The sequence below is a fragment of the Atheta coriaria genome, unplaced genomic scaffold (assembly GCF_025399875.1).
Source record: "Atheta coriaria isolate IRGN ID8LTWV9N9 unplaced genomic scaffold, Caltech_Dcor_3.1 hic_scaffold_2_pilon, whole genome shotgun sequence".
Lineage (NCBI taxonomy): Eukaryota > Metazoa > Arthropoda > Insecta > Coleoptera > Staphylinidae > Dalotia > Dalotia coriaria.
This window is the reverse complement of record NW_027045444.1, coordinates 2,747,069-2,762,282: the sequence shown is the minus strand read 5'-3', so window position 1 is coordinate 2,762,282 and position 15,214 is coordinate 2,747,069. Positions and strand designations below refer to the sequence as shown.

At 32.0% G+C, this 15,214-nt stretch overlaps 2 protein-coding genes across 2 annotated transcripts; both read right to left on the bottom strand.

The window, feature by feature from the left end:
- Positions 1–111: 111 nt before the first annotated feature.
- Positions 112–10,937, bottom strand: LOC135798575 (uncharacterized). The gene is made up of 5 exons (XM_065311445.1): positions 10,325–10,937; positions 4,230–4,586; positions 1,769–2,409; positions 1,084–1,700; positions 112–951 (listed from the first exon to the last, which is right to left on the bottom strand). Exons 2-5 carry the CDS (start codon positions 4,490–4,492, stop codon positions 751–753), a joined length of 1,722 nt encoding a protein of 573 aa, XP_065167517.1. The 5' UTR covers positions 4,493–4,586; positions 10,325–10,937; the 3' UTR covers positions 112–750.
- A 3,025-nt stretch (positions 10,938–13,962) lies between these two features.
- LOC135801975 (2,3-bisphosphoglycerate-dependent phosphoglycerate mutase-like) lies at positions 13,963–15,183 on the bottom strand. The gene is made up of 2 exons (XM_065315517.1): positions 14,510–15,183; positions 13,963–14,459 (listed from the first exon to the last, which is right to left on the bottom strand). The coding sequence occupies exons 1-2, from the start codon at positions 15,025–15,027 to the stop codon at positions 14,090–14,092; spliced, it is 888 nt and encodes a 295-aa protein (XP_065171589.1). The 5' UTR covers positions 15,028–15,183; the 3' UTR covers positions 13,963–14,089.
- Between the last annotated feature and the right edge of the window lie 31 nt (positions 15,184–15,214).

Here is a 15,214-nt window from a genome sequence, read left to right as displayed (position 1 = left end):
AGAAATTTTCATTTTTAGTTAGAAAAATTGAAAAAAAGATAACATATTAATGATTTTTAAGGAATTACTGAACATTTCAAGGAATTTCAATGAATAAACAATACCAAAACATACGTCCAAGATTATATTTGATAAAAATATAGGTTTACAATGTAATGTGTACATCCAGTTTACATAAATGTTTAACTATCTATCTACCTACAATACAATACAACGTACATAAGTTTGCGTTTGTTCATGGGATCATTTGGATCTTCAAATGGCACTTAACAATAATATTCCTCATCATCTCCATCATCCTCAAAAATTATACAGATACACACTTATTGTTAATATTCAAATATGGAATGTCATCATAATAATATCTGCGCAATAATCTAATATAAGCAATGACTGCTGCATTAATGTACAAGTAAAGAATTAATAACAAACAATGTGCTGTCAAAATGATTCAAAATGTTACGTCATCAGTTTAACTATTTATAATAAATATCTATAACAAATCATATAAAATTGCTGAAAAAGTGCTTCGAGTATTTCTGTTCAAAATGGATACAAACATCTATATTATTTACATAACCTACAATTAAACATTATAAACATTAGAATTGAATATTGTCGCTTATTATCCACTAGCATTAAACATAATATGGTTCTGCTTCTTGACTTATAATTATTTGTTTGTAGAATATGTCTAATATAATATTAGTGTAAAATATGATTTCTTTCATTTTCGCACAATATTTGCAGTTATCTTTTGTAACCACGTCCGCCATTCATCTGCTGGCTATGGACCATGACAGGTTGAGCCATTGGGGGCGGCGGGATTCCTCTGGCTTCGTAAATACCACGTGGCACTTCAGAACGTTCAATTTCATCACCGGACAAGTCTAGATCCTGTACCATCTGCATTATTTCACGTTCCTTCTTGATATCTTCACGGTCTTCCATCTAAAAATATATAATAATTGAGGTTATGTTAATAAATTCTTCAAAAAAAGACTAAAATTTGTTTTTTTTTACAAAATTTAAAAAAAAAATAAAAAAAATAATTGATGAATATATTGTACAATCATTACTTACATCATGTCCATTGGGTATAGGCGTAGCAAACTTCAAATTAGCAAGACTTCCATAACTCCTACTCCGATGTTCCTGCCTAATCGAATACGAAAACGCCCTTTCATTCAAATGTCCCTTCTTGCGATAAATCCCAGTATTATAAGGACTCTCACCATCCAGATTAGGATCATCCAAACCGTTCATACTCTGCGCCATCTTCTTACTCATCTTACTCTTCTCCTTCTTGGCTTTGATGCTCTTCGAAGGACTCTCCATCGTGGCATACTGCTGCATCAAATACGCCTCATGCGGAAAATTCACCGGTTGATAACTGGCAATCGGCGACAACGCACGATTACTCGGCATGTAAATCGGCTCCTCCATGACTTTATTCTTTGACTTTTTACCCTTGGATGGCATGGTCCCGGGGAGAATTATCGGCGCCACTGGTACCAATGGTGGTGGAATGGGTCTCGCCGGGATTAACATCTTACCACGTGGACGATGCGAGAATGTGTTACCATATTGACGTAAAAACTTCGGATTTGGCAGTGTTTGTGGATGATGCGCCATTATGTAAACCGGTTGATGTGGTTGATGCATTGGTGGTTGATGATTACGAGGTTTCAACATGGTGCCTAAAATAAACACGCATTAAAACCCAACATAACCTAATATAAGCTTTTTAGAGGTTATAATACAATACCTGCGATACTATTTGCTTTGCCATTCATCTGTGGATGATACAAATCTTCTTTTGACGCCGCCATCTTCTTTTTACTCTTCTTGCTCTTCTCTTTGACCGGCGGTGGTGGGACCGCGACAGGTGCTTGTATCTGCCTGGGTCTATTCGGCCGCGAGATGGTGCTGCTTGCGTACACATCGTAGATGCCATCGAGGTTATCCTGGGATCCTGCCCAGACTTTGTGGTTCTCGTCACCGTTGTAGATGCTGATGTCGTCTTTATTGCCGATTCCGATCGTGTTGATTGTCATTGTGCTGCCGGAGTTTGACCGGGTCATTTTCCATTCTTCGACGTTGTTTTCTTTAGGGCCGCCGCGTTCGGAGGGTAGCGTGCCGTAGATGGAGCCGTTGGTGTCCACTTGTTTGGCGTATGAGGAGTCGGCGTAGGCGTGGAAGCAGCAGCGGACGAGCGCGTTGGCGGCCACTTCGCGCTTGCAGATGAATGCGTGGCATTCGAGGACTTTGATGCCGCTGGTGCGGCGCAGGATGGCGGCGAACAGAGGTGGATGGACCGGGTTGGGGGCACGTGCGAAGGGTGAGTCGAGTGGGAGGAAGCGGGGACTAGGATTGTGTAAAGTGTTCTTTTCCGGTACCAAAACATACCTGAAAGATGAAAATTTTTAGTTTTTTGTTGATAACTTTTAAGATAATAGAGATATTGAAATTGCATTAGATAGTCAGATAAATTGTTTATTTATTTATGTAATAATAATGAAATTTGTTTAAATAGTTTTGTTGTAATTTAAGGTTAAAGTTGAGAAAATTATTTTTTTAATGAAAATAAATTTGTTTATAAAATGTTTAATAACTATTAAACTAATTAAGTTATTTATTTGAAATTTATACTATTCATAGTTAAATAAATTCTCTATAATCTGTTAAAAGAATAATTAAAATAACTATCACGGTTTTGGAGTAATTTGATTGCAAAGTTGATACACTTATAAATTTAAAAAAAGTAGCTGTAAATATGTAACAACTTAGTATTTTCATCATAAAAGTATCAATTTTTATCATGAAAATAAAAGTAATACACAAAATGATAGCTGGATAAATTATCTATAACATAGTGAAAAAATAAATAAAATATCTTTGACAGTTTTCGAATAATTTGATCACAAAGTTAGTATAATTAAAAATATATATAAATTGTTCAAAAATCATCTTAGTATTTTATCAATAAAATCTGCAATTTTTATCTGAAATCAAATATTTAAACGTCAAATTATAGCTAGATAAATTCTCTATAACATTTACTCATTAAATGTTTCAATACTTAATTGCATAACCTAAATATTTAACCTCAAAGTCAAACTTAATTTCGTCCACTTAAAGTTGCACTTTCAACTCAAGAACTTCTCCATTTGCGTTCACCGCAGTCCCTGTAAACGTACCTATACCCGTGTGTGTTTGTTTCTAAGGTATTTGCACGTAATAATTATGCAATTATGCAGGTCGAAGCGTGGCGAGATAGACGAACGAACGCTCTCGATCAACGAACGAACCAGCCGTAGCAACGAACGTTCGAATGTCCTTGGCGCATGCGATTCGCAACCGCGTTTTTTGTGCAATGCATTTATTCATTAATTTTGTTGTTTATTTATTTATAACTATGCACAACTATGCAATCTACACGTGTTTTTTCGGGCAGTAAAAGTATGAATTCCATTAGGATACTGACTCACAACAAACACATTCGATACAGTCGACGCGGTCGACGCTTCGTCAAGTTTAATGCACAATCATTCGCAAACCAATAGGAATAATTGTATACTGTTTGCGGTGATTTGTAAAGAATTTATCTGTTTATTATTGTGGAGATTTTTATTGCGTTTGTAATAGAGAATAATTAGATATGAGAAAAATAGTGAAGTAATGCATTTTTAAATGTTATTTTTCATGTTTGAACTTTAGACGATTATAACTTGTTAAATAATATAGTTATAAACAAATTGTTTTTACTAATTTATAGAAAATTTTATCCTGTTTCAGAATATGTATATATGTCTAATGTTACAAGAGGTTAAAAGGGTGAAATATTTAAATAATATAAAAAAGTCATATTTTTAAAATTAAAATTTAAAGTTGTTCAAGTTTAAACAATTATAACAACTAAACTAATTATGCGATAAGCTTGGTTTTTATGAAATATTAAAGATAATTTAATTCTCTTTCAGAATATATTATAATTTATCCTCTTATCATTATTTAAACATAAAATATCAACAAAAACATGAAAAAAATCAAAAAAATAACTTTTTCAAGTTTAACCTCAATTTACTAATAAACAAATAAAGTTACCGTAAAACTCTTTACATCAAATAATAGATAATTTAATCCTCTTTCAGAATATATACGCATATCCTATGTTACCACTCATTTAACCACTAAAAACAATAAAAAAAAAAAAAAAAAAGACTTACCTAATGGCCGCGCAGTAGTGCAAACTCTCAATCGGGAAAAACCTCGTGATTTTCTTGTGATTCTCATCAACATTCTCCAACAGAATACCATTAGACCACACACTCAACCAGCTATCAATCCCTCTTGCCCCTGTGGCACCCTGATCCGGATATAACTCCTGCAGCGGCTCCTGAATCCCTTGCAATCCATCTTTCGTCTGCTGCGGCACCGAACTTCCCAGATACAACACGCGACAACGACAAATCGGCGTAGATTCCGACATTTTCCTCCAAAAATTAAATATTTTGATTCAACAACTCAATATCTTCCAGCCTGATGATTTTTCAATGTCGTCAATCCAATGATGAGCACATTATCTAAAAATAACATCGAAATGTATGAGTCAACAAGAGTTAACATTGAAAACAACAAAATAACAATTGAAGTAGTTAATTACTATACACGCCGTCGCGAATAATAGAATCTATGAGAACTTTTTCTTTTTACAACATCGACTTCCTTTTAATTTTTTTCCGTCTGCATTCTGCATGTCTTGTGAATTGATTCAATTAACTCGCCATGCGCGCGTTGAACTTGAAAACAATTCCGTTTTTTGTGGTGGAGAGAAAATTTTACAACATTATAAGCTCGCAACAATCGAGATTCGATGTATAATTAATTTTGATACGAGGTAAATGACTCCTGGTGCGTGTGCGCATGCGCGCCGCGCGGCTGCCATTTTGGTTTCGACGTGCGTCGCATAATGCCGACCGACGTGCCGCTTGTGTAACGCGTCATATTGGCAATATGCGTTTAATTATGTATTATGCGGATCGTAATTAAAGAGTACACTTTCGAATCGATTGTCATTCAATGCAGGAGAAGAAGTATTAACTGTATAATATTAATGGCTTGCAGTGGCATGAAAAATGGATAATATCAATTTTCAACTTTAAACATTAATAACTTTTGATCTAACAAACGGAATTAATTAATTTAAACGGTATTGTGTAGATAATTTAATTATCTATCATTTTGTTAATAAAAATGTTTAATATTTTATGTTTATTGATTATTTAAACGTAAAAAACTAAAAAATATCATTTTATTTGTTCAAACCTTAATAACTCAATAAATATTAAGTTTAAATATTAAAAAATTAATGTAAAATACGTAGAATTTATTCTACTTTAATTTTTGTTAAGTTTAATTGTTTTAACAATGATTTCTGAGCGTTTGAAGTGTCAAAATGACATTTCACATTTGGAATTTTTCCAATTTTCAATTAGCATTTACAGTTGATAAACTTTACGACGCTGTAACTACGATGATAATATATGTGCGGACATGTAAATACCGCCATTATATAGAGAATTTATTCCTCTATCTATTCATAAACAAATGTGTGCATATATTTTATTGTTAACTAGAAATAATTAAAGAAAACTGAAAAAATTCAAAGTGCAAAATTTATGTTTTCGAAGAATACGTAATACTTGATGTTTAATGTTTTGTAACTTTGAGGTTATGGAAGATATCTGGCTAAAGTTGATATGTGTTTATAAATAATTTAATTGGCTTTAAAATGATGTATAATTTGTTGAAGATATATTGTTTGTAATAAAGGATAATTTGATTTTAATGACAAAATGCGCATTTTTGTATTTTTGCTTTTTTGACTTAAAATGCTTATAATTTTAAAACTAATTACGATATTTTAATGAATAATATATCAAATGAAAGATAATTAAACCCTCTTTAATTATGTGTATATAAAGTTTTACTTTTTTGTTGTTAAACCCAAGAAAATTGTTAATAAACTCAAAAATAATTTTTTCAACATTTTTCTTTGAAATATTGCCAAATATTATTATTATTATACCAAAACATGTGGTAATGAAATTGATTAATTCAATAGCACGATTATTACCCGATGTTTAACGCCATTGTCGTGAAGAACAGCGGCGCGCGTGCGCAATCACGCGGCGAAATTAGTTCGCAGCGTTCGCGCGTTCGTTTTCCATCAAATCGCTGCTCATTAAGTCGCGTAATTAATGCAATGCATTTTGCACGCGTATCAGAATGCGAGGCACGCATGTGAACATTGTGAGCACATAGATTGCGCCTTGTGCAACGCGTTCAACCCATGCGCACACAGGTTTGTGTGTCATAGCAATGGGATGCAATGCAAACTGCATTAGAATAATAATAAAATAATAAAAAAAAGAGAAAAATGTAAGTCTTTCATGCACCATTTCATCAGGCGCATAATGGGTGTAAATAGGGGCTATTGTGGAATTAATGGGTTTATAAACAAATAGATTAAATGGTGTTTATAATGAGATTTTGTGTTGAAATGTGAAATATTGTGTTGCTATGAAGAAATAGATTTTGATAGAGGATATCTTTTGTTGTGGAATTGATAGAAACATGAAATAAACGTAGTTTTATGGATAATTTAATAAAGTTTCATAATATTAATAAAAATTGTCAGATTTATTAATATATAGTGAAAAAATTTGAGTAAAATATGAAAAAATGAAATTTTTAGGTATTTTTGTGTAACTTGTACTTTAATTGTTAATAACTTTTGTTGTATTTACTCAAATTAGTTAAAGTATATATCAAATTAAAGATAATTTAATAATATTTAAAAAAATGTATAAATAATATAAAATTTGTTATTATTTAATACGAAAATTTGAAAAAAAATTGAAAAAATGAAATTTTAGTATTTTTTTTCATAAATTGTTGTTAAACCATGAATAACTTTTGATCTAATACACAAAAATTGTTCAAATATTTATCAAATTAAAGATAATTTTATTGCCTTTAATAATATGTATGATTTGTAGCAGAATTATTGTTATTTGTTAATAAAATTAAGAAAAATAAAGAAAAAAAACGTATTTATCTATACTTATCTTGATTTGAACTTTAAACAATAATAACTTTTATTCTAATTATTAAAAATTTCCCAAATTCACATCAAAAGCAAGATAATTAATTCCGCTTTAAAATGATATATAACAATATTAATATATTTTATCCCAACTATCAAATATTTTAAATTTACTCAAAAATATTTTCTCTCAACCAAAAAAACTTACTTCAACTTCAACATCCTGTATCTTCTATAATAAATAAAATATAATTTCAATTTTTTTTCATTACACGCAAAATTTAATCCTCTTTAAAACGATGTACAATAACTACAAAAACAACGCATATTCACTAAGTAAACTATAAAATTCTTAGAAAAATCATCAAAAACCAAAAAAATCTCCGTTACTCCTATATAAAAATATTTCAAGTGTGACAATTACATTACATCCACAAAATAAATAAAACCGAAAAAAAAAACTAATCAGAACGTAAAGGTGTCTTACACCGAAAACAAAGTCGAAATTAAAGCAGACTTCGAGCTACAAGGTGTCGAAACGTGACTTTCTATTACAAAACGCCAAACACAAAATTGTACAACCGAATAATTTAAATTACCCTCGAAAAAATGCAGCAACAATCCACTACTGACCAATCTACCAACCGAACGAAACAATAGATCATTAAATTGTTAACAAAAAAATTGAAACAATCGTAATTATGAGTATGAGCGTCCTTGGCGCGCACAAAAGTAAAACAATTTAAATTGTATCGAAAATAGGCGCAATATTAACAACGCCAGACAATTTACTGATAAAGATAATTATCAATATTTTGAATATTGTGAATTGTGAATGTATTTTGTAATAAAATGCATTCAAATTTGTGTAGCTATTAGTATTATTATTGAAAGTTGTTTTATTGCGTTTGGTGCATTTTTGGACGTGACTGGAATGAAAATGCGGCAAAAACAGAGAGACGAGTGAAATTTCAATTTCTAATTGAAGTTGAAGGAAGAATTTCACTTGGAGGAAAAACTGTCAAGTGGTAAAATCATTTTGAGGTTATGAATTTGATAAAAATAGGTTATAACGTTGAATTATAAAATATTTTAAGGGAAAAACAGTTAATAACATGATTTTTTTATGCCAAAATGTAAATATGATAATAAAATTGATAAAAATAAGTTTATCAATGAAAAATTAGGCAAATTCAGCGTAAAACAAGTGATACTTAGTGAAATACACCAAATATAACCTCAAAATGTAAATTTTGCCTAAAAAACGTCAAAAAATCGCAAAAACTGCAAATATTTTGTGTAAAAACAAACAAAAGTATTAAATTATTAATAAAATTATTGAATTAACTAATATTTAATTATTTATTTGTTCTTTTCAGTAATATTACATTGAAATACTCAAAAGTTAACCTCAAAATGTCAATTTTAACCAACATAACCTAAAAATGACCAAAAATGAACCCTAATATCAATTAATCTTCTTAAAAACGTTATTAATCATCAATTTATTACCTAAATTAATGAATTAACTAATATTGCACTACTTTCTGACACGAATCCTAATTTTTTCATAACATAATTTATCCTATGAGTAAATATCTCGGTGCGTAAGCAAAACGTCAAACAATTAGCGCCCGTACGCGAAATAAGAATTCGGGTCGCCGTGGATTACGCCGTGTGCAACTGAAAAGAATTAAAAACGATGTCGACGACGCTCACATGACTCTTTCTTCTCTTCTCTCCTCTTTTCTGCTGTCTTCTCTTCTCTGCTGTTATTTTTTGCGATGCAGACAACAATTATTTCGAGCCCGACGGATCATCATCATATTTTCGTTGCGTTGCGATTAATAGATGGATTTCTGCGCGTTGCGAGATCCGAGAGAGAAACCGCTCCGCTCGCATCCGCGAATGCAGGATAATAAAACGTATAAAATGCGTCGAACGCCACCAATACTAATAGACCGCAGTATTGTATATTGTATGTGTGTATGAATGAAGAGAATGAAGAATGCCGCGGAGTTTTTGTTGTTTTTTTGTGTTTGCTGCTCTTTTATGCTTTGAGAATCGAGAGAGAATCAGAAATGTCTGCTCCAGTTTGCGGATCAATGTGGAAGCGCGATGTAAGCGCGATTAAAGTTTATTGTAAATATAATGCAGGATTAATTAAGGAGAGAAATGGCAGATTGTGTTTGGTGTTATTTATGTGTGTATTTACAGTTTTATCAGGATTCACGTTGGAAGTAATTTTAAAATTTAATTTTTTGCATTTTTTTATAAATTTGAGTTTTAAAGACATTTTGAGCATTTTTAGGTAATATTTTTATACATCATCTTAAAGATAATTAAATTCTGCATTAAATAGTGGTAATTTAAATATTTTACTCCTGGTAGTACTAATTTTACAGACGTTTAAACTTTACCTTTAAAATGGCAGTCAAAATTTGACTTTTTATAAACAAAACAAATTTAGGGATTGTTTGAAATGTTTTTTCAAATATTTTTATACACCATCGTAAAGATGATTAAATTTGCTACCTATTGATATCAAAAATAATAACCTACGCCTACCGATACAAATTTGACACGCGTTTGAACTTTACCCTTAAAATGATCGTCAAATCTAATGATTTGCATGACAATTTTTTCAACAAATCAATTTTAAAACAATTTCCAAAAAAATTCTATAATATTATTATATATCATCAGAAAGCTAATTAAATTCTGCTTCTAATTTACCTAAATTTAATAATCTACCCCTATAAATACAAATTTGATACGCAATTGAACTTTACTCCCGAAATTGCTATCTAGTGATATTTTTATCATGACAATTTTCATAAAAATCAACTTTAATAATATTTATAATTAAATTCAATAATATTGTTATACATCATCTTAAAGCCAATTAAATTCTCTATCAAATGATACTAAACTCAACCTCCTACCCCTAATAGTTTATAATTTTATCATCATCTAAACTATACAAATTAAAATATCAAAAATGCATCACAATTAAAATGAAATCATTTAGTTATTAACAATTTAATCCCAACTAAAAACAATTTAATAAACATTATCATACATCATCTTAAAGCCAATAAAATTCCACACACAATAGCACCAAAACCACCCCTCTACCCCTCTTAATACTCAAGATATCTTAACCCAAACATAAAAACACTAAAAACACAACAAAACTAAATCTCAACTCACCTTGCAAGCAATATCCTGTTTAAATCCTTCTTCTCTCTGACCACACACTTGCTATCTTCTTATGCAACAGCAACAGCAACAGCAAATCCCTGCGTTTACGTATCTCACACGGCAGTCCTTCACCTCTATAACCTAAATCTCCTCTTGCCTCAACTTACAACTTAACTTCTTATTATAATAAACAAACGTTCAATATGTCCACACACACTACCACACACAGCATAGGCACTTGCTGGAAACACACCTTAGAGGAGCGCGCGACAAGAAATCGAGGCCTTCGACGGCCACGACGACGCGCACTCGCTCGCTCGCAGTGAGAAATCGGCGAGACGTCGACGTGGTACGCGCCGCATTCCACACGGAATTCCTTCGGCTTAAGTCAACTCACACACACACAAAACTCACAAGTTATCAATGCGTACACGATTGTTACGCATTTATTTTGGTGGAGAGATGAACACTGAGTGTAATTGCACTTGTTGATTAGGGTTTTTCGGTGTGTGATTGGGTTTTGTTGGGTTTTGTGTTTGAGTATGAAGTGTGCGAAGCGTTATGGCCGCCGCTCTCGCGCACCGTGTTTGGTGATTGCTTCTGCGCGCTGTGGTTGCGGCAAGAGCCAGCAACAGGTAATCCCTCTACCTGTGAGGCGAGTGTGGACGAAGGCAGGCGGATGTGGACGATCAGGTGTGTAGTTGTGCGGGTAGATGGTTTAGTATTATTATTTAGGTGTATCAGTGAGTTGAGTTTTTATTTTTGTTTGTTTTGTTTTTGGTTTTTCTGTATGAAGAAATGTTTTGTTGTTAATTTGTTGTATATGCTTTTGTAGCTAATTAAATTCTCTTTAATTTAGAGTTTATTTGATGATTGTATGATAAAAAGTTTAAAAGTTATACGGAGTTGAAGTTGAAACTTGTATTTATTTTGTTTTTATGTTTAAAATTGTTATAATTTCTTTTCAAATAGAAATAAATCATTTTTGTAAAGATAATTTGATGTAGAATTTAATTGGCTTTCCAAAAATATGTATATGTAACTGTTTTCTGTATTAATTGTTTAAATAAATGAAATTGATGAGAAAACACACAAAAAGTTCAAATAAAAACTGATATTTCTTTTCGTAATTTTAATTGTTTATAATTTCAAAACTATTTGTTTAAAATAATCAGTCCAAATTCAATTAAATACAGAATTTAATCCTCTTTCTGAATATGTTTTGATTGAAATTGTTGTTCTATTAATTATTTAAATAATCGCAAAAATTCTTCAGAATGCACCAGAAAATAACATCAACTTGTGTCAATTTTAACTTTGAATAAAATCTAAACTAATTGTTACTTTTATACAAAACAAAGTTTAGTTATTGCAAAATTTAATTGTCTTTAAGATAATGTATAATTTCATATGAATTCTTGCCGATTAATGCAAAATATTTAACAAAAACACAAAAAAATCAAAAATAATTTAAAATTGCACAATTACTAACTTTAAACTATAATAACTTTTAAACAAATAGAGATAAACAATCACTCTAAACACAGTTCCATCCAGAATTCAACCAGCTTTTAAAACATATACCCATCAACATACATCCCTCACCAATTATATAAATAATCATAAAAAACCTCCAAAAAATCCACTTCATATCTCCCTCCATTTTAATTCAACTTTCCACCTTAATATCTCATCACACATTCATCAATTCTCCACCATTCCACCATAAACCCCTTCAGAATCTCATCCGCTTCACAACAAACCCATACAATCTCTTCTCCCATACCCACAGCTCTCTTATCATTCGAATTTCGTCCGCGCTGCCAACCACTCTGTATACGAGCAAGGCGACGTTACAGGTGGAATTAAGGTGGGAAATCGTCGCACGTCGACCGCACTGCACTCATCGCAAGAATATGTGAATATGAATGGGCAGCATCATCATGGGAACGAGCATGAATACAAGCCGTGCGTCGTTGTGTGTGTGTTTACGCGTTTATTATATGCGCGCAATTTACAGTTACGTTCTGGGCAGTGCCCTTACTCAATAAAACTCGCTGCGGCGTTCGCTCGTAAAATACGACGATCGACAATTAGGCAACAAGCGCATTCCAACAAGAGATAAATAAATAATCATTCTTTTAAGTCTTTTAAAAGAGAAAATGCGAAAAAAATGATTTTTGACAGAAAAAGTTAAATTTATCTACGAATAAATAATATTTATTAAATTGTTTATATATTGTTTAAAAGAGTGTTAAATTCTCTATTAGTTGATGTTTTATTTGTTAAAATCGAGTGAAAACTTTTTGAGTTATTGTTAATTAAAATTGCGATAATTTTTTCATCCAGCAAAATTTACGTCATTTTTTCAGTTTTTAATTAATAACTCACTTCTATGAATATTAATAACAATAAACAATATATCATTTAAAAGGTGATTAAATTCCCTATAAGCTACAATTTTTATAAACAAAATATCTTAATTTGTTTAAAAGTTATCGCTAGTTAAATTTTACCTTTTCTATAACTTGACTTTTTTCATATTTTATCAAATAAACAATATTTAAACAAATAAATTCTATAAATACTATACTCAATCTTAAAGCCAATTAAATTCTGAACAATTTAATACATAAACAATTCTCCTACACATATTACTTCCCGAGTTATTAATGTTTAAACTTGAACTTTATATTTTGCCTATCCACCACCATAATTACATATCTCCATGCATTCAAACCGAACGAATTTGTAAACTGTCATCAACCTAACGTTTTATTCTTTGTATTATTGTGTTATTCATTGTACTGATTCGTATTTTGTGTGTTTTGTTTGATTGACGTGCAATTATTACGGCAAAACAAACTGAATGTATCTGTGTATCAGCTCGTTGGTGAATTTGGTGTAAGTAGACTGATATTAAGTTGGGAGCGTCCCCACCGAAGTGGAAAACTGTCGAGCCGCGTCGCGGTCGCCGACATACCTGAATATTATTAAACTCGAAGAGTTAAAGATTCTTGCGTTCGAGGCGCGTGTTTGCATTCCGATTGGTTGCGTATGTTGAGCGTGGCACATCCGGTGGACTCGCGTACCAAACAGGTGAATATTTAGTTACATACATAGTAGGTATATACTAGTTGATTTGAGTGTGTGAAGTTGTTTCAACGTAGGCAACCAAGTATACATAAAAGTGTACAGCTGTTGAAATGTTTCAATTAATTCTCTTATTTTGCGGATATTTACGTCTTATCTTATGGAAAATTACCTGTAGATTAAGAATATTCAATCTGTTTTGTTGTATCAAGTTTAGTTGATGAGATATATGTAATCTGCTTCCATAAATCACAATTTTACAAGGTTGATTTGTACCAGTCGAAGAAATCTATAAATCAAGTATTAATTCACTTACCAAACACATTCTAAAAGAAAATATGTGTTAATAACATTGATACAGACTAAATACAACTAATTTAATTGAATATACTCACTGTTATGTCTCAGATTAACCACAAAATCAAAATAAAATAAATTTACAACCGTCACATGTTTCTAAGGTCATACAAATCGTATAACTCACCAGTTAAACCTCAGATGTCGCTGCAATTCAAATCCCAACAAAATTCAAACAAAAAATACACAAAAACACATCAAAAACACTCAAAATATATTTCTCCCAAATAGTTCCATCACAATAATCAAGATGTAACATAAATTTCCGTTTCCTATACTTTTTATCAACTTCTCCACGCTTAAAACTTAAAATCTTCCTTTTACTTACGCCGTACCCACACCAGATGGCGTTGCAGCCGTAACATTCGCATTTGCAGCTTGCGGTGACTGAACAAACTGCGCACGCGTCTTATTACTATTCTTCACATTCTTACCCTTGATAATCTTCAAGTGATTATCCAGCGTGAATGTAAACGGAATCGCAGGCGGCAGAGACACATGCACAGCCTCCATTTCACTCAACTCAGCAAAGCGTCTTATCAACGCACAGAGCGATGTATTATGCGCGATAACAATCACTTTGTTACGCATCTTCAAAGAAGGCACTATGATATTCTCCCAATATGGCAGCACACGATTATAAACCATCTGGACGGATTCTGCACGTGGGATTTGATCAGTTGTCAAATGTTTCCTTAAAAAATTTTATTAAATTTTATTTTTTACTGCGCATGCGTAGCTTACTTATGCATATTATCCATGATACTCTTATACTGCGGGTTTTCTACTTTGATGATAGGTGGCATAGCGCTGTATTCCTCCGACCATTCTTTAATCTTCCTCTCGCCGTGCACCAACGCCATCTGACTACGATTATAACCACTAAGATCACCAAGATGTCTGTCGTTCAACCGCCATGTTGCAAACACTTTCGGTTGTACCATCAATGGTTCCAGGACATGTTTAACTGTTGCTTGCGCACGTTCCAACTCACTTGTATAAGCCACGTGGAAATGTGACTCATCCATCGCCATGATCTTTCCAGCGCGTTTTGCTTGCTCCACGCCGAATGGCGACAGCTTGGAATCAATCCATCCGGTGAATTGTTTGGTTAAGTCATCTTCGCACTCGCCATGCGCCATTAGTGTTATCTCATAGGTTGGAAATCGATATGCTCTTACAGAATTGACATCATGCACTACAGGGCGTTGGAAAATCTGCTTCAATCTTTGCGGGGTGTTACGTTTGAAAATCGACGCCATTTTGGAAATATTTCAAGTGTAATGATAGAATAATGATGATAAAAACGTAGAAAGTGAGAATTTCTGCTTGGGTTGCGATGATTCTTTCCGAAAAACTTAAATTTTTATGACTGTCAGTTGGGAATCTTTTTTACCGACATAGCCGACTTAAATAAAAATAAAAATGTAAAATTAAACAAAACCACAA